Here is a 17356-nt window from a genome sequence, read left to right on the forward strand (position 1 = left end):
TGCCGGAGCAGGCGCTTGGAGATGACGAAGCTTCTCTGGGACACCTCTGCTTGCAGCCATGTCCCAAAGCCAGACAGAGCTGGTGTCCTTGTCCCACAGCTCAGCTCTTTTTGCACCCAAAGCTGCCTCTGTGTTTACCTGCTGAAGCCGGACCCACTGCCCTGGCTGTCACCCAGAAGGACAAACCCAGGCATGACAGCGTTCCCAGTGTGACACGGACCAAACCCCCAGCCTGTGCTTCTGAACTGCCATGGCTGTTTGAGGCTGAACCCCAGTGCCTGGGGCTGCCAGGACAGGAATGGGCCTGTGGTGGCTCTGCTGGCACCAGGGCTGCTGGGGGGCCCAATCTGGGGGGCTTTGCAGTTTCCCACATGCTGTTGTCACTACATCTCTGCCTTGCCACCCATTTCCCCCACCTCCTCCTTGACTGGGACAGGGCACAGCTGTGGCAGTGGCCGGGAGCGTGGGAGCCCCAGTGCTTCTTGCTCTTCCTCTTCTTGTCCTCTTCCCTCTGTCTTGTCATGATTGAACCCAGTGACCTTCCAGCCCCCGCAATTTGTAGGGCAGAGCTTGATAGGAATCTGGTGGTGAGGAGGAGGAAGAAGAGTGCAGTGTCTGTCTCAGGTCAGATCCCCCTGCTCTGCGCCAGCCCACGCACTGTCTGCTCTGATGGAGCAGGGCTCAGGAACCACAGGGGGAATGGCTGCCCCAGGAACTGCCATGGGGAAGAGAAGGTCATTCCCTGGGGCTGGGATCTGTGCCTGATCCACGGGCCCTCCATTTCTCTGGGCTGGTTTGGTTGTCTGCTGCATCCAACATTTTGGACCTTTTTTCCTTTGGAAAAAAGTATTTCCTGGGGTCTTGTGGGAGCTTCCCTCTGGGGCTGGGCTGACTCCAGTGCTCTGCACCCTGGCACTACCAGACCCCGAGCAGCCCACACTGCTGGACACCCACCAGCCCACACTGCTGGATCCCTGTCAGCCCCTGACATACGATTTTGCCATTTCATGAGGGAAAGGAGACATTGATTAACTCCTGTACTTGCCTTTCTGGAAAGGTTATGGCTTAATTGGTCAAACTTGGGAGTCATGAATCATGTGCTGAAGGATCAGCAGAGATAAGAAAATTTTTGCAGAACATTGCAAAACACTTTTTGGTAGGAGGGAAAGAGGGATCCAGGTGTGCCCACCCAGCTGTGGGGGCTGATGGCTCTTCAGTGCACAGGACTCTTCCAGGGAAACCATTCACCCTCCAGCCACGGGCCGGAAATTCCCCTTTCTGTTATCAGTTAAACTCAGGATTTGCAAAATATCCTTTTTTATTTTACTTATGGAAAAAGAAAACAACAGGAAAGTCATTGTTTGCTTTATTCAGAAGAATCGTAATTCCATCTGGTTTGAAAAATGACTCTGTTTCCAACTGGAAAGTGCTATTTCTCCAACCTAAAAACTGTAATGGGGGGGATACAGCAGATGACCTCTCAACAGAGGGGAAAATTGAGCAAGGGAACTGTCAGGCTTGGCTTGGAATGGTGCTGGAGGGAAAAAAGATTTTTTGGTTCTTGCAGTGAGCTGGGCCCCATCCAGCTTGCACTGGCACTGGCCACATGGGAGTGGGCACCCTCAGCTGGAGGGCATGGGGATGGGGAGCAGGGACATATCATAAAGTCACCTCGGTGGCCTTGGTGCCGTTTAAGACGTGGCATTATTGGAGAATGGGATGAACTCTAGGCTCACACAGGACAGGCTGTGCAGACCTGTCCAGGGTCTCTAGGACAATGACTTTTAAAGCAAAAGGAATGGGATGGACTCAGTGACCAGGATTTCAGTGGAGCAGGCACAGAATTGTCAGTAGGGAAATCGGTGTTGAGCTGGGAAAGATGGAGTCTAAAAAAATTGTAGGGAGAAGTAAAGAGCAGACAATTGGGTAAGATTAGGGGTGGTGACAGGCGGGAGGTCCTGTGACAGGGCAGGGCTGGGGTCGGTCGCGTTAATGCTTCTTCGGTAATGACCCAGACAGGAGGAGCGTGGCGCCCACGGGGGGCAGCTGGGGCCGTAACCTCCCGAGAGGAGCTCAGCGGGGCTTGGCTTCGGGATCTGGCAAAAACAAGGCTGAGGGGGGTATGAGTGACGCTCAGTCAGACTGGGATGGGCGAGTGCCCTTTGCATCCCGCAGGGTACTAGCCACGACCGTGCTGGGCTGGGAGGAGGAGTGTGTTTTTCTGGAACGGCCTCCCGGGCAGAGATTGCTTCTCCTCTGATGTCTCTTGATTAGCTCATGCTGTGGCTGCCCAGGGGGGCGGCCGGCCAGTGCCCGGCCCCGACAGCCGGGGTCCCGCCTGCCGTCGCCCGCTCCCGGATGCCCAAACGGGTGGTGCGGGGACGCGCCTGCGGGGACAGGGTCTCTGGGGACCTCAAGCTGCTTTGGACTGGGATCGGCAAGGTCGCACCCAGGCCAAACGGGTCCCAAAGGCTTCAGGACAGCGCGTTTCCAAAACAGAGTGGGGAGGCTGGGCAGGATGACACGGTTCTGCTCATGTACCGGGAGGGAGAACAGGAGACTGAGGCGCTTAACCCTTACAAAAGGGTCCTTTGAGTAGGACCGAGGTGCTGGCAGCAAGCGGGAGAGCCAGGCTGTGGGCACAGCCCATGTGGGGGGCACAGGGGGCCTTCTTGGCGGCACCAGCTGCCTGCGGGCACTGTGCTGGGGTGGTGGGAGCAGCTGGAGCCTGGGTGAGAACCCCAGCACCTGGCTCTCAGTGGGACACAACTTCTCATTCTCCTCCACGAGGACCATCCAGGTGTTTCTCTTCAGGTTTATTAATGTTAATGGAGTTAGTCCCATGTTAATGAGCACACACAAACCCAGGGCCCATTGCTGGGGCTCAGCCAGGGCTGCAGCAGCAGCACAGGGGACGGTAAAACCATCCAGTGGAGCAGGGAGCACAGTCAGTGGCAGGAACATCTCACAGGTCTGCATTCCCCTGGGATGCTTCAGGCACAGCTTCTGATGTGGGAACCCTCCCTACTGCCTGAGACAAGGCACTGGTAGGGATAAAGGCACTTTATGGGAGAATTGCTACACAGCTGGTAGATTGTGAATGAATCCTGTGAGCTGGTGATGGAATTACTGCTGATCCACAGCAGGGAGAGCACTAAGGACAGGGAACCAAAGATTCTGGGCCTGAGGGTGGGGTAAGACGTTCCAGCATCCCACCTCTGATCATACGAAGTCTCATCCGGTCGGTGATTCAGGCTTAAACAGCTGGACAGAAACAGTCCCAACTGGAGGAACTGGTTACTTGGCATTTCCTTTAGCTGAACTTTCAGTGTGGTGGTTCTCCAGGTAAATGATCTGGTGGGCCTTTTCGGAGGGGCAGGGTGGTCTGGGACTCTGAAGATCCCTAGGCAAAGCCAGGCTTGATGCTGGGGCTTCTTCTGTGGAGTTCTGTAAGTCTGAGTCTTCAGAGGAGAAACTGCTCTGGCTGGAAACCTGGAAGTACTGGGCAGCTTCTGGCTGTGGCCCTGCTGGTGCACCAGGTGTGCTGGGATCTGAGGCAGCCCCATGGGGCACAGCCGTATGACACAGTGGGTCAGCACCTGGAAAGCGTGTCCAGGGAGGCAGGGTGAAGGGACGCCTCCGAGGCGGCTGGCTGCACTCCTGGGTGAGGTGTCCTGCTGCTCCCAGGCTGGCTTTGCTCTTGGGTTTGGGATGGGGGGTGTCAGCAGAGATGTGGTGGTGAGAGGTGCAGGCACCCTGAGGCTTCAGCTGGCAGTGGGGCTGCAGGGAACCCTGCTCCACACCCAGTGTGGAGCCAGGAGAGATGCTGGGCTGGGACTGTCCTGGCCCCTCAGTGCTGGTCTCTGGCTGCTCTGCCAACACTTTGCCCCCCAACACCGCTGGCTCAGGGCTGGGGGCTGCTCTGCACGTTGGGTCTTCCGTGTGAGGGGCTGCAGACCCTGGGCGGGGGGGGCTGGAGGAGTCTCCCTGCCCATCAACTTGTGCTCCCCAGGCTTCCTGCAGCTCTGCCAGCATCTCCTCCAGGATCTGCCGGGTCTCCTGGTACCTGTGCCGTGCCTCTGTCCAGGCTGCCAACCCTTGGCTGCTCTGCATCCTGCGCACCTGAGCCTTCATCTCCTGCAGCTTCTCCAGGGCGAACTCCACCGAGAGCTTTTGGAAGGATCTCTGCAGGCACCGCAGTGCCTGGCCCTCCCCGCGCTGCGCCCGGGCTGAGCACTGCCGGCAGTCCAGCTTCAGCCCCGCCACCTACAAAAGAGGTGAGAGCGGCTGGTTTCATGGCCACCAGCAGCACCACGTCCTGCAGGGGAAGATCCCCTTCACTCACCTTGTTGGAGAACCGGGCGAGCTCCTGCAGCAGCTCCCGTTCTGCCTGCCGCCGCTCCAGCTGCTTGGAGAAGCTCATCAGCTTTGTCTGGAAAAGGGCTGCAGCCACTTGGAAGGCATCTGCCTCGGGGAATGCCGTGTCTCGGACCTCAGCCGCCTCCTGGCACAGGGTCAGGCCATGTTGGTATCGAGCCTGCAGGGACGACAGGAAGGAACAGGCTCCACGCTTGGGAATGGTGCGGAGCTGGGATATGTGCGCAGGGTGACGCGCTGCAGGCGGCACTTGGCATCGCCATCACAGATGGATGGGAAACACTTCCGGGCAAGTGAGAAGAAACAAAGGGATGGGATTTTCCAAATCTCTGCTCTGCCCTGGCTTTGTTCAAAATGCACCAAATGCACCTCCTGTCCCAAGTGGGGTCACTGTGCCTCACCCTCCCTGCAGTGTGCGTGACTAAAGGGCCTACACATCCAGGGGAACAGGAAGATCCTCATCACAATGTTATTCCTGCCCAGGCTTTGCAGGAAAAAAAAGGAGCTGCATCGATGGAGTGCAGCAGGGGTTGGGGACAGCAGTCCCAGCCCAGCACACATCAAGGAACAGCACAGCCACCCCCTTACTGGAACAGGACTGCCCGGAGTCCCCACAATGCTGAGCTTGACAACAGCAGCTTGACAACTGCAGTGTGACTCAACATCTCGGGGACACCCAGTTCTGCCCAGAAGCCTCTTTCCAAAGCCAAGGGATCTCTGTTACAGAAAAGTCCCTCCAAACGTACTGTGGCCTGGGCGAGGAACTCCTTGAAGTGCTCAGTGGAGCCCTGGCAGCTGTCGGGACTCCACTCCTCGGTGCCCATCTCCTGCAGCCGTGCCGCTGCCTCCCCATCCAGCCACGACCCCAGCTGTGAGAGAGCGGAACAGGGATCAGGCAGGACTGGCCATGGCAGCAGCACCTCCCCTTCCTGCCCCGGCCGGGCATCCCAGCCCAGGCTCAGTCACACACAGTCGCCCATCATGAAAATCAAAGCTCAGGTAATCCTGTCATTCTCCAGGCTTCCGTCATCATCAAAAACATATGAAACGTGACCAAAACATTTAACCATGGAACACCACAGAGGGCAACTTCAACTTGCAGCACCCCAGGGACACCCAGCTCACCTTGCCAAACTCGGTCTCAAGCTCCTGGACCTTGCGGAGGAACTCCAGGTGCTCCAGGCAGCTGTTGGACTGGGACACAAAGTCGTGAAGTTCTTCCTCCAGCTGACTGTACAGCCCCTCAGCCAACTCCATACCAGCCCTGGGAGTTGGGAGGAGAGGGACCATCAGTGCCAGCTGCTGCCAGGTGAGCTCACTGATCCACAAGGTGGAGGGGAGCAGGTCTCTTGGTTGGGTCCTGACTCCGACCCTGCAGGCACTTGGACTTCTCCCCATCCCATGGAACAAAGGGATGGCAGGAACCACGGGATGGGAAAGCCTCACTCCACCGAGAGAAGGGAGGAGGAGGGAGCAGTGAATCAGTGCTGCCTGCATGCATGGACTACGGAGCAGCGTGGCATGGCTGGACCAGTGTGGCATCACCAGAGGGGTGCAGCATTACCGGCCAAGAGCGACATCACCGGGTGAGTACGGAATGGCCCGATTACAGCACGGCTGGGTGAGTGTGCCACGGCTGGCTGAGTAACTCCGGATTACGGCATCACTGGATGCGTATGGCACGTCCAGGTGAGGGTAACATCACTGGCTGACTACAGCATGGCCAGAGGAGTACAGCATGGCCGGATTATGGCACCACTGGATGAGTGTGGCGTGGCCAGACAAACGCGACATCACCGGACGAGCACGGCATGGCTGGATGAACACAGCACAGCTGGCCGAGTGCGGCACGGCCGGGACTTGGCCCCATCTAGTGGCTTTTCCCGAGCCCAGCCCAAGGCATTGCTGCCGGCACTGCAGAGCAGTGACAGATCTGGCCTGGCCTGGGGCAGGAGACCCTCCCAGGGATCTGGCACCACTAAGGCTGAGGGGACTCCTGCAATAGGCTGTCCCAGACGTGCTCCATGCTTCCAGAGCAGGAGAGAGCATGGCAGCATGAGCTTGGGCTCATGGGGACTGGGCTGTCCATGGGGAGGTGGCTCTGTCAGCCAGCAGAAGCAGGGGGGCGTCCCTGGCACTGGCACCCCTTGACCAGTGGAACTGCCCCGTCCTACCTGACGTGGTCGGAGGCGCAGAGGCGGGCGGCCTCCCTGCGCAGCCTGGCCAGCACGAACCCGCCCTCACGCTGCACCCGCACCAGCTGAGGGTCACTCAGCACCTTCTGCATCAGCTCCTGGTGCCTCCTGATGCCCGTGGCTGCATCCTGTGGCAGGAGGGAGGGTTGGTTGTCTTACCTGGGGCCTCACCTCAGAAGCAGCCAGTCTGGGAGTGGTTATGCCAAGTTTTGGGCAACTGGAGTGAAATGTTGCTGTGGCTTCACTGCAGATGGGCACTTTGGGAATGTCTCCAACCTGTGGTGCTGCCACTCATTACCTGTGTCCCTGCCAGTGCATCGGTGTTCCGCAGCTCCTGGATGCAGCACTGCAGCAGCTCCGATGCCCGCCTGAGGCCGGCTGTGAAGGGATGCAGCTTCTGTGGGGGACACACACGGTGGGTCAGCAGGGGCAGCCTGCCCATGAGGAGAAGGAGGAGGAGGAGCAGTGCCAGGACAGAGCAGGGAATACTGTGAGGCACTGGGTTAAAGCTGATGAGGAAGGGAGCGTGGTGGTGGATGGGCAGCTGCAGGCAGGAGCAGGTAGGAAGGAGCTTGACCCTCCTGTGCTCTCCTTTTCATTCCCTTCTCCCAGGCCTTCTTGTCACTTTTCCAGGGATGTGTGTGGGACATGTAAGATGCAGTGGGGACAGAGGGACACAGGGGAGGCGAGGCAATGGTTCTTGGCGTGGTAACAGACACCTGGAAGAATTGAACCCACTCGCCGTGGCAGTAGGGGAAGGCACCGTCCAGCTCTGGGGGCAGCTGGGAGCTGTCGACGTGGCGGCCCAGAGCCTTCAGCGATGTCAGGGTCTCCACCTGCAGGGCACAGGGCTTGTAAGGCTGCCTGGAGCAGGGAATAATCCCCTACTGCCCCAACCCAGGGGACAGGGACAGGCTCACCTGCACCCCGGACAGCCTCTCACGGTGAGAGACCAGCTCCTTCTCGGCCAGGAGCAGCATGCTGTGGATGCAGCCTGGAGAAACACTCTGTGGGAGGCAGGGGAGAATCACCTGGGCAAACCCCACACACAGCCCTCAGGTCACCCATGGCAGTGCCGGGGTTTCCTGGGCTGGCTGAAGCTGGAGCGCCAGCACACCTTCACCCTGCAAGGCTCCGAGGGACCCTCAAAGGGTGGCAGCACTCCCTCCCAGACAGGAACACCCCTGGCATGTCTGTGGCACAGGCACACAGAGCCTGGCATACCTGGACGGAGCGGAGGGCCGAGAACAGGACGGGAGCCGGCGGCTGCTTCCTGGCATCCACCACAACCGTCAGCCCAACGTCCTTTGCCTCTCGCCTCTCGCCATTCTTCACTTCTTGCCTGGTGAGGCAAAACACAGCAGGATTGGGGGGTCCTTCCCTAGGGCAGGACCCTCTCAAAGCCCCCTCCCACATTCTGCACCCCCAGGCAGGCAGGAACCCACAGCCACAGGTGGTGCCTCATCCCTGTGGGATGCCTCTGCCAAGGGCTCAGAGCATGTGCCTCTGGCAGGGGCATGGTCCAGGGTCCTCGGGGATGTGCCCAAACCAGCGTGTGTGGGATGCTGGACACCCATCCTGACTTAGCCTGGGAGCTGCCTGGGAGCCCTGAGCCAGGAAGCAGCAGGGGGTCCCTGGTTGGTCCTGCTGGCCCTTACCTGGGGAGGGAGCAGAGGTAGAGGATGAGCCTCGCCAGCTCCGCAGCTGAGCACCACGCAGCCCGCCAGGCACTGCCACTGGTGGTCACCAGGAGCAGGGCCCTGCCCAGCTTGTCCGAGCTCCCTGTGGGGAAAAGGTGAGTGATCCCTGTGGCAGCAACCTGCCACACCTGAGCACCCCACAATGGGCTGGGGTACCCATCGGTTCTGCCTCAGCTCAGGGCCCGCCAAGGTGCAGCCCCTCTGGCCCTTCCAGAGGGGGAGAGCCAGCCCGGGGGTGCTCTCGAGATGAATGCCTGGAATTCCAGAGCTGCTGGGGATGGTTTTCCTGAGAAAAAGATGGGTTTTGTTACTGCTTTTTGGTTCTTGGGAAAAAGAAGGAGCCAAATGTTTAGTATTTGGCAGCTAAAGCTGAACAGCTTCACTGGAGAGGAATGGTGTGGGAGGGCTTGGGGTGGCTGGGACTGGGGCAGCTGCTCTGCACAGGCTGCCTGCATTTATGTTTTTAACGTTTTTGCCCAGCTGAAAGGAAATTTTCCGCTTGGAGTATTTCTGGCCTCCAGCAAAGCCCTGAAAACTTCCTCTAGAACACCCTCTCCAGCAGCCTGTGTTTCCATCCAGAGACCTCTCCCGCCCATGCCCCGGGCTCGCGATGCCAGCAGTACCTGGCAGGCAGATGATGCCTGAGCGCAGCAGCCCAGCGTGCAGGTCCTGCCAGGCTGGAGGCTCCTGCCCAGCAGTGCCAGTGCTGGGCACAGAGGGACCATTCTTGCAGCTGGCACTTTCCGGGCACCGTTCCTCCGTGGGAGCAGCAGTGGCTGCATTCATACCTGTGCACGGGGATAGAGGAGAGAGAAGCTGGCGACACACAGCGAAGCAAAGGAATAGCGAAGCCCCAGCAGTGCCTGGTCAGGCGCCGCAGCCCCACAGAACAGCACCTTTCCCTGCTGCCCTGGCTCTGCCCATCCTGGGAGAGTAGATGGCCGACATCTTCTTCCAGGCTCCCTCGTGCTGGCCGGTGACTCTTTCATCCCCGGGGGCTGCCCCTAGCCGTGTGCCCTTCAGGAAGGAGAACTTGTGGCTGGAACCTGGGGGGAGCTGGGGGCTGCCCCGCTGCACCAACCCCCCTTGCCCCGGCACCCCAGGAGCTGCTCGGCGGGACTGGCGGGTGAGAAGCTTGGGGCTGCCAGCCCCCTTCCTGTGCTGTGTGGGGGTCTCACGGGGGGTGGCAGGGGGCAGCTCAGGGCCGGGGCTGTCTGGCTCCTCCAGGATGGCTGCCATTAGCCCAGAGCCGAAGCTCACCGGGTTCTGCAGTGCAGCCATGTAGGAGTCACGTTGGCGGCACTTTGGGCCATGTGGCCCTGGCTCCTGGGTCAGCTTCCTCCCCAGGCACGGGCTGCAGGGACTCTCCTCTGAGCTCAGTGCTCCCCCACAGGGCCAGGCATCTGCTTCTGTTCCCCCATTCCATGGGAGCTTCACCTCAGCCCCAGCCCTTATTCTCCCTGGAAGGCAGGGGGGCAACAGGGATCTGGTCAGGAGGTCCATGTCCTCCTGGGATTGCTCCAGCAGGTCTACATACTCCCCCTCCAGGTTCTGGCTGATGATTTCACTGAGGCTGGGCACAGCCAGTGGGGCCAGCTTCTTCCGCAGCCCTGCCTGCTCCACCTTGATCAGTCCCGGGTATCGTCCCTGGCTCAACGTCCGAGAGGTGGCCTTGCAGCCTGGGATGGTGCCCACAATGTTGCTGTAGGGTGTGGGGACATTGGCTGTGCCATGGGGCACAGGTGTGCCAGGTGCTGCCAGCTCAGGTACAGTCTCAGGAGTAGGTTCATGCCAGGCATCTGCAGGCACACTGTCAGCTCCAGCCCTGGGCTTGTCAGTGAACTCGGGCGTAGCAATCCGGCTCCACGGCAGTGGGGTGACACCGTTCTCGGTGGCCACCAGGCAGGTGTGCAGGGGAGCTCCGGCCCAGCTGCTGTTCACCTCCTCCAGCCACGCGTTGGTGAAGAGCAGTGCGTGGGTGGCCTCGGGGACTGGTGTCTCCTCCACTGAGCGCAGGTCCAGGGAGAGGTGCTTGACGGTGACACGCGCCGTGTGCTCCTCGCAGGGCTCTGCTTGCAGGTAGAAGTCCCCAGGGCGCAGCAGGAGGGGGTTGAGTGGCGCGAGGTGCACAACCACCTTCTCGTGCAGACACAAGGGCCAGCCTTCATGGAGAAAGATGCGGTTAAAGTAGGGAGCCTGGGAGGGAGGAAGAACACAGCGCATGAGAGAGCCCTGCCAGCTCTGTGCCTCCCAGCCACCCCCACCCCGCGCTCTTGCTGCCCAGCTCTGTGCTTCCCGTGATGAGGATGAAAGAGCCTGGTGACCCAATGCATGTCCCTGAGCCAAGCCCCTGCAGCAGAGCTCTGCAAGGCCACCCTGAGCCATGGTGCGGAGTCTACCCATGTGCTTACAGAGGGAAAACCCCTGCTTAAGCCTCTCCAGGATCAAGACAAGAGGACTCCAGAGTCCCCCTGCCCTTCTTGCAGGGACCACATGTGCTGGACCAGTCCCAGGGAGCTGGGTGTGCTATGGTCCCCTCTGCAGGGAGTGGATGGGACAAGGAGTGGACGTGCAGGGAGGGACCCCACAGGTCAGTGTGCCCATGCAGGCAGGACTCCTTAGGGCAAAACCCCCCGTGTCCAGAAGTGGCTTATGGGGGCACCATGGTGGGGCACAGGGGCTTACGCAGGCCGCCTGCCGCAGGCGCTCGAAGAGCCGCTTGGCCGGAATGAGGAACTGGAGCAGGCAGCAGAGCCCATCCCCCTGGTAGCTGGTCTCCAGCAGCCGAAACACCTGGCCCAGGACGGTGGGAGCAGTGGCTTCGAAGGGGGGGGTAGAGAGCCTGGAGAGCGCTTTGCACCGCCGCATCCAGCGACCTGGCATCCTGCGGGAGGAAAGTGTCGATGGTGGGAGAGCGGCCCCGCAGCGGGGACACCGTTCCCCCTGACCCGGTGCCTCTGCCCACCATCCCACGCTGCACTGTGCCACTGTCAGGGCCCTGGGACACCCACACTGGCAATGCTGCTGAGCTCAGGGGCTCCAAACCCTCCTGCGCTGGAAACGGAGGGAACCGGGAGTGGAGCAGAGCAAGCACGACGCAGGCGGGGCGTGCGGCACGGCGGGTCCGGTTCCCAGCGCCGGGCTGTGGTTAAGGAGCCTGGGATAAGCCCCGAGGCAGCAGCCGCCTTGCTCGGCCGCCAGCCATGTGGAGGCGGAGGAGCCGCAGCAGCCGAGGGGTTAAGCGGAGTCAGACCAGACAGATCGTGGGGCTGTGCCGGGCTCCGCGGCTCGCTGCAGGAATGCAGCAGATGGGAGGAAGGACAAACATCTGAAGATGGATAGGGTGTTTTGGTCCAGACTCATTGCTGAATTCGCCAAACTCAAAATTATTCCTGCATTTTCTGGGAAGCGTTCGTCCGCGTTGCATCCCCCCGCACTGCCCCAGAGCGGGGCGAGGACACTGGGTCTGTGCCACGTGTGAACCAGCAGTTCCCAGTTGACTCCCTCAGTGCTGCAGGAGCTGTAGGCTGTGTGGCATGGCTGGTACACGGAGGGAAGCCATCCCACGGCTCCCGTGATGCCCAGGCTGCGCCCCAGGCAGCGCAGGGATGACTCTGGCACAGCTGTCAAGGGGAACCCATTGGTGAGTGGGGACGAGGAGCATCCTCCAGGCACCTGCTCCCATAAGAGCACCCAGGAAGTCTGGTGGGATTAGCTCAAGGTGAGCATTAGTTTCAGGCAGCTAATCCCTGGTCCAGGAGCCCATACAGAGACAAAGGGGCCACGGTTAATGCAGCTTAATTAGTTTTAATGCGCTTTAGCTAAAGCACTTTGCAGTCATGCTCTGGTTAATTCTTCAGGACTTTTTTTCCATGTCTCAGCACAGGAATCTCCTGCCCTTGCACCTGACAGGAGAAGCCACAGAGCTAGGCAGAGGAGGAGGCAAGCCAGTCCCTTCTCAGGGCCCTGATCTGCCAATGTGTTTCCTGTCCAGGCTTTCTGTCCTTAATCCTTTCTCCTCAAGCTTTGTCTTACTGTGCGCAGTAGAATGTACTACACAAGTAGACAAGTAGAATGGACTGGAGACCTTACTGTGGAAAATCCCTGCTGAAGGGCAAAGCCCAGCACCCCACTCCATGTTGCTCCAGTGGGGCCCTGGTGCAGCTACCACCTCCATGCCCAGCACTGCCAAGCTCTATCTCCCCATCCCAACACTGAGGTGAGGAGCCCCAACAGCACGGGAGGATCCATCCAGCTCCGAACACTGCCACACGAGATGAGCCGGAACTGCCTGACCTGCCTTCAACAGTCTTTTAAATCCTTCCAGGGATGGAGACTCCACCATTGCCTGGGCAGCCTGTGCCAGGACTTGACAACCATTTCAGTGAAGAAATGTTTCTCTAGTATCCAGTCTAACCCTCCCCTGGCACCACTTGAGGCTGTTTCCTCTCTGCCTATCACCCAGGACTTCATCCAGCAGCAGGGACTGTGTGTGCCAGTATCAGGAGAGAACCAGGGACCGATGGAGGCACCAGACACAGCCTGGGTTGTGCTGGGGAATATTCTGGCCTGGAATGACTGACTAAAAATGTTTTCATGGAGTGTCACAAAGCACTTCATCACTGAGGGAGGCTTTTGGGGTAACCATGGTGCAGTGGCTCTGAGTTTGTAGGCGAAGCCACATCCGGGCCGGCCAGGAGCCCGTAGGAATCCAAAAGCAGCCAGTTATCCCAGTCCCTCCACCCGCTGCGAGGGAGCGAAGCCGGAACAAAGGCATTAGGGAGCATAAGGAGATTTACATTTGCAAAGCTATTTCCATTTTAATAAGCCAAAGTGCTGTTAAATAGAGATTGATATTTCTCCCCAAATACCCATATTTTTAAAGTGGTTTACACCAACAAGACGGGCTGGGGTTTGGGGTTTTGGTGCGGTGAAGTTGTTTAACCCATGCCCAAAGCCACAGGGTGACTCAGCTTCAGCTCCTTTCTCCCCCCCTGCTCAGGAAGGAGCGAGTTTTGAGCCTGGGACAAGTCCTGAATACCAATTCCTCTGCCTCTCCGGCAGCTCTTGCTGTCACCAGCTTTGGCAGGACACGATGCAAGCGCTCAGCCCGGCCCGGAGCGGGAGGCCGCGCTCAGCACAGAGCCCGGGGCAACGGCACGTGCTGGCTGCGGTGACGAATGATCCCATCGGTCTGCCGAGCATCCCCCTGTGCCGGCACGGCCCACACAGCAGCTCCCGCTCGCTGCACCCATCCCCCTGACAAACTCTGCAGGGAAGTTTAAGCATCGCAGGATGCAGCCCCGCACACACCTGCCCAAGCGGCCACGGCCACGTCCTCCTCCACACCTGATCTCCAACCTTGCACTGACCTTCACCTTCACACCCACCTCCACCTCCACGCTGACCTACCTCCACCTTCACACCCACCTCCACCTCCACGCTGACCTATCTCCACCTTCACACCCACCTCCACCTTCCATCTGCCTCTGCCTTCCCACCCAGCTGTGCCCTCACACGCACACCCACCTCTGCCTTTGCACCTCCTTCCACCTTCGCTCCCGACCTCCCTCTGCTGTCGCTCCCGCTGCCCACCCCGTGCCCACCCGGTGCCCGCGGGACCGGCAGCCACGGGGAGGGGCAGCGGCAGGGAGAGGGATGCCCCAGGAATTACCATGTTTCCCAGGAAGTGGCAGAGGGGCCGGGGGGCCGCAGCACAGACCGTCCCGTCCCTCCTCCTCCTCCTCCTCCTCCTCGCCGGCTCTCCCCGGCCCGGGGCTCCCGGCCGGTCCCCGCTCCGCCGGCGGCTCTTCCCGGCGCCGGCGCCTCCGGAGCCGCGGGCGGGGGCGGGCAGCCCCGGGCCCCCGGCCCCCTCCGCCCGCCGCGCCTCTTCTGAGGGAAAAAAAAAAAAAAAAGAAGAAAAAACAAAAAGAAGGAAAAGAAAGAAAAGGCGAAGAAAGCGGGAGCGGGGCGGGGCGGGGGAAGGGGCTGGCGGGGGTGGCCCGGAGAGAGCCGGGGGGGGGCGGGGGGCCGCTTTCCTGTGCCCGCCGGCGGGAGCCCTCCGTGGGCAGTCGCCCTGTGTGTCCCCGAGGGCGGGGGGGCGGCTCCCGGCGGGATGGGATGGGATCGGAGCGGAGCGGAGGGAGAAAGAAACCCCGAGGGGGTGGCAGGAGGCGGCTGTACCGGGGGTCCTCCTGCAGCGCCCCCCGTCCCCTGGCCCCCGAGCAGCTCCAGGCGGAAGGTCCTGGAATACAGCGGGAACACGCAGAGCTGCATGTGCGTGTGTGTGTAATGTGTGCAGATGTGCTCATACATGCATTTTGTGGGGGGTGCCCCTCTTTTCCAATCCACCCTGCATCAGCGTGATCCCCCGGGACTGGTCTGTGTCCTGGATGGATCCTGTGGCTCCCAGGTCCCATTTCTGAGTTGACCCAAAAGCACAGCAGGAGGACAGTGAGTGCCTCTCACTGTTCCAGGGATGGGAAGGACCTACCAGGGGGCAGGATCATGGGATTCAGCAACCAGAGCCATACAAAAACAACCAGCATGAGAGCCAAAGCCACAGATTTGGTGTCTCCTAAGGCAAAGTGCTGCTTCACACAGCCCTACCAGTTCTGGGCACAGACACCTCTCCCAACCCCAGGCATGCTGGGCACAGCTCTCCCAGCCCCCGGCACTGTGGGCACAGCATCACCAGCTCTGCCAGCCCTGTGCATGTCCAGCGCTCTCAGCCTCTCTGCCCCTTGCTCAGGCTGGAGTAATTTCCACTGTTGCATTCGTGGGAATGGGCTCAAGGCCGGGACTGGGGCTGGGAAAGGAGACGGGACCAGGGCGGGTGGGACGGCCACAGCGTGGGCTGCAGGCTGCCGGGGCAGTCTCACTAGTGAACATTTGTCCAGGGATCAGCGAGCGGCCAAAGGACATGCTGTGAAAACAAGCAGAGACGGGAGGAGGTGCAGCTGGGCTGCTGGCATGTGGGAGGGAGGACGGCGCCAGCGAGGCCTTCACGTTTGCTTCCCATTTCCTTGGGAGCTGGCAAGAGCCCTCCCACTGCCCGTATGGATCACGAGTCTTGCAGGGGCTCAGGCACCAGTGCTCGTGTGGGTGGGCTGAAGCTTGGCCCCGGGTATCAGCCTGGGGCACCCAGCTGAGCCCACCACAGTACTGGCCTTTGGCTCCAAGCCCCTGCTCAGCATTCCCAGTGCCAACTGCGACCAGCTGGGCAGCTCCCCATCCTCACCAGCGGCCAATTTCTCCTGTAATTGTGTTAGTTCACTCACCACCTTCAGGTTTTTCATAGTTCCCCTGAGTGCAGGGGAAGGTGAGCTCAAGGCTGTGACCTTTTTTAATTGCATGGTCACCTCTGAAACGAACCCAAGAGCTGTGGCTCTTGCATCTCGTGATGGACAGATACCAGGGCCAGGAGAGGGCGCTGAGGGCAGCGGGGAGGAGGACAGTGTGACTGTGTCCTGGCACCAGCACAGTGGATCTATTCCTCTGTGATACTGGTGAGCAGGAAGAGACAGATGTGGATCTGAGCCCCAGGTAGAGCAGGACTCTACCACCCTGCACCCAGAGCAGCAGCTCCCCACCTGCACCTCGAGGTGTCTCTTGCCATCTGTGCTCAGCTGGGCCACCCTGCGAAGGTAACTGGCAGCTCCAGCCCCGCATTCCCACATCCCCCAAAGCAGTTCCCCATGCCCTCCAGCCAGCCTCAGACAGCAAGGCTGGGAGTCAGAGTGCTGGGGAGCAAGTCCAGCAAAAGGCAGAGCTTCTGGGGGCCACCCGGGTGCCCCTGGGGCCCCTCACCCCATGAGCTCACCCTTCTCTGCTGCTCCTGTTCTCCATGTCCTGTTTGTCCCAAGCAGCTGCAGGGACAGGCTGCATGTAGCCTCTTGCCCTGCCCCTCTTCCAGCACAGAGCCACCATTCAGATCCCCCCGAGGTCTGCCCGAGGTCACCATCCTCGCATTTTTATTTTTACTCTTCTGCAAAATCAACCCCCTTGGCTCTCTGTGTCCCCTTTGTCTCCCATGAGGCTCCCAGACTGTGTCACGAGCTGGTGTGCTGCAAGAGGAGCCCGCCTGTCTGGGGGAATGCAGCCCTTGGCAGAGGGAGACACACTGACTGCAGTGCTGGTCCCAAGGGTCCTCTGGGATGTCACTGGGATATTGGGGTGCAGGCAGGGTGAGGGTGGTGAGCCCAGCATTAGTGTTGGTCTCTGGGGCTGGCTCCCAGTGGGACCCTGGTGGCTCCTGCCCACATCCCCACATCCAGGGGCCTCATGTGCTGCTGGCTCTGCCCCCTGGGGCTCTGGCTGTGTGAGCTCTGGGGTCCCCCCCGGGTGTCCCCTCTGCCTGTGTTGGATGAAGCAGTCAGGGCTGGCGTCAGCAGTGACCCCGCGCTGGCCCAGAGCCCTCCCAGCTCCTGGAACAACCAAGGCTGGGTCGTGCTGAGCCTGCAGCTGGGAAAACAAACGTGGAGGAGCCCCCACATGTTCCTCAGCAGTATTTTTAGTTGCTGCTGGGGCTGAGGCTGTCAGAGATGTGCAGGTGACAGTGGACAGCGTCAGGCTGTGACACCACACGCGGTGCAGTGGGCAGGAGCCGCAGCTCCCCACACCTTGGTGACAGGGTTTCTCCGAGCTCTGGTGAAGTCCCTGTTGGTGTAGGGACAACCACAGCTGCCACAGGTCCTGACCACAGCCCAGTTCTACTGGTGACAATGAATTTGTCCTGGCTGGAAATGGGTAAGGGAGGTTTTATTTTGGGCTGATGACTTCTCTTTCCAAGTTCCCTCCAAATCCAGCCAGGCTGCTCTCACTTTTCTTGCCGAGTCCCCGGTTTTTCCCTGGTGTTTTCCCCGACCCACATACAGCTGCCAGTGGAAGGCTGATGAGCAGCAGCAGTGAAGCTTTTGGCACTGGCACAAGCTGCCCGGGGAATTCCCGAGCTGGTTATGTCACCAGGGAACACAAATGTGTCCGGATTTCCTTGCAGATGGCATATGTGCCTGGGTTGCTAACAGCACAAGGAGCAGAACTGCCCCAGCCCGGTCCCTGTAGTCCCTGGGTAACCCCAGCACG

General features: G+C 60.2%; 1 protein-coding gene across 1 annotated transcript; it reads right to left on the minus strand.

Moving 5' to 3' along the window:
- Positions 1-1349: 1349 nt before the first annotated feature.
- On the minus strand, positions 1350-14067 carry KIAA1755 (KIAA1755 ortholog). Its single transcript, XM_032127156.1, has 15 exons — positions 13947-14067; positions 10958-11156; positions 9533-10468; positions 9169-9289; positions 8896-9060; positions 8231-8354; positions 7797-7914; positions 7493-7579; positions 7292-7408; positions 6871-6969; positions 6552-6700; positions 5503-5641; positions 5124-5246; positions 4346-4537; positions 1350-4266 (listed from the first exon to the last, which is right to left on the minus strand). The coding sequence occupies exons 2-15, from the start codon at positions 11153-11155 to the stop codon at positions 3298-3300; spliced, it is 3537 nt and encodes a 1178-aa protein (XP_031983047.1). The 5' UTR covers position 11156; positions 13947-14067; the 3' UTR covers positions 1350-3297.
- Positions 14068-17356: the final 3289 nt, after the last annotated feature.

Source organism: Corvus moneduloides, chromosome 17 (assembly GCF_009650955.1).
Source record: "Corvus moneduloides isolate bCorMon1 chromosome 17, bCorMon1.pri, whole genome shotgun sequence".
NCBI classification, from domain to species: domain Eukaryota; kingdom Metazoa; phylum Chordata; class Aves; order Passeriformes; family Corvidae; genus Corvus; species Corvus moneduloides.

Coding starts and splice junctions, on each gene's coding strand:
- KIAA1755 (XM_032127156.1), bottom strand. CDS start 11,155: ATGCCAGGTCGCTGGATGCGGCGGTGCAAAGCGCTCTCCAGGCTCTCT. Junction 5,247..5,502: donor TTGAGACCGAGTTTGGCAAG/GTGAGCTGGGTG, acceptor GCTCTCTCACAG/CTGGGGTCGTGGCTGGATGG. Junction 4,267..4,345: donor TCGCCCGGTTCTCCAACAAG/GTGAGTGAAGGG, acceptor CCTCTTTTGTAG/GTGGCGGGGCTGAAGCTGGA.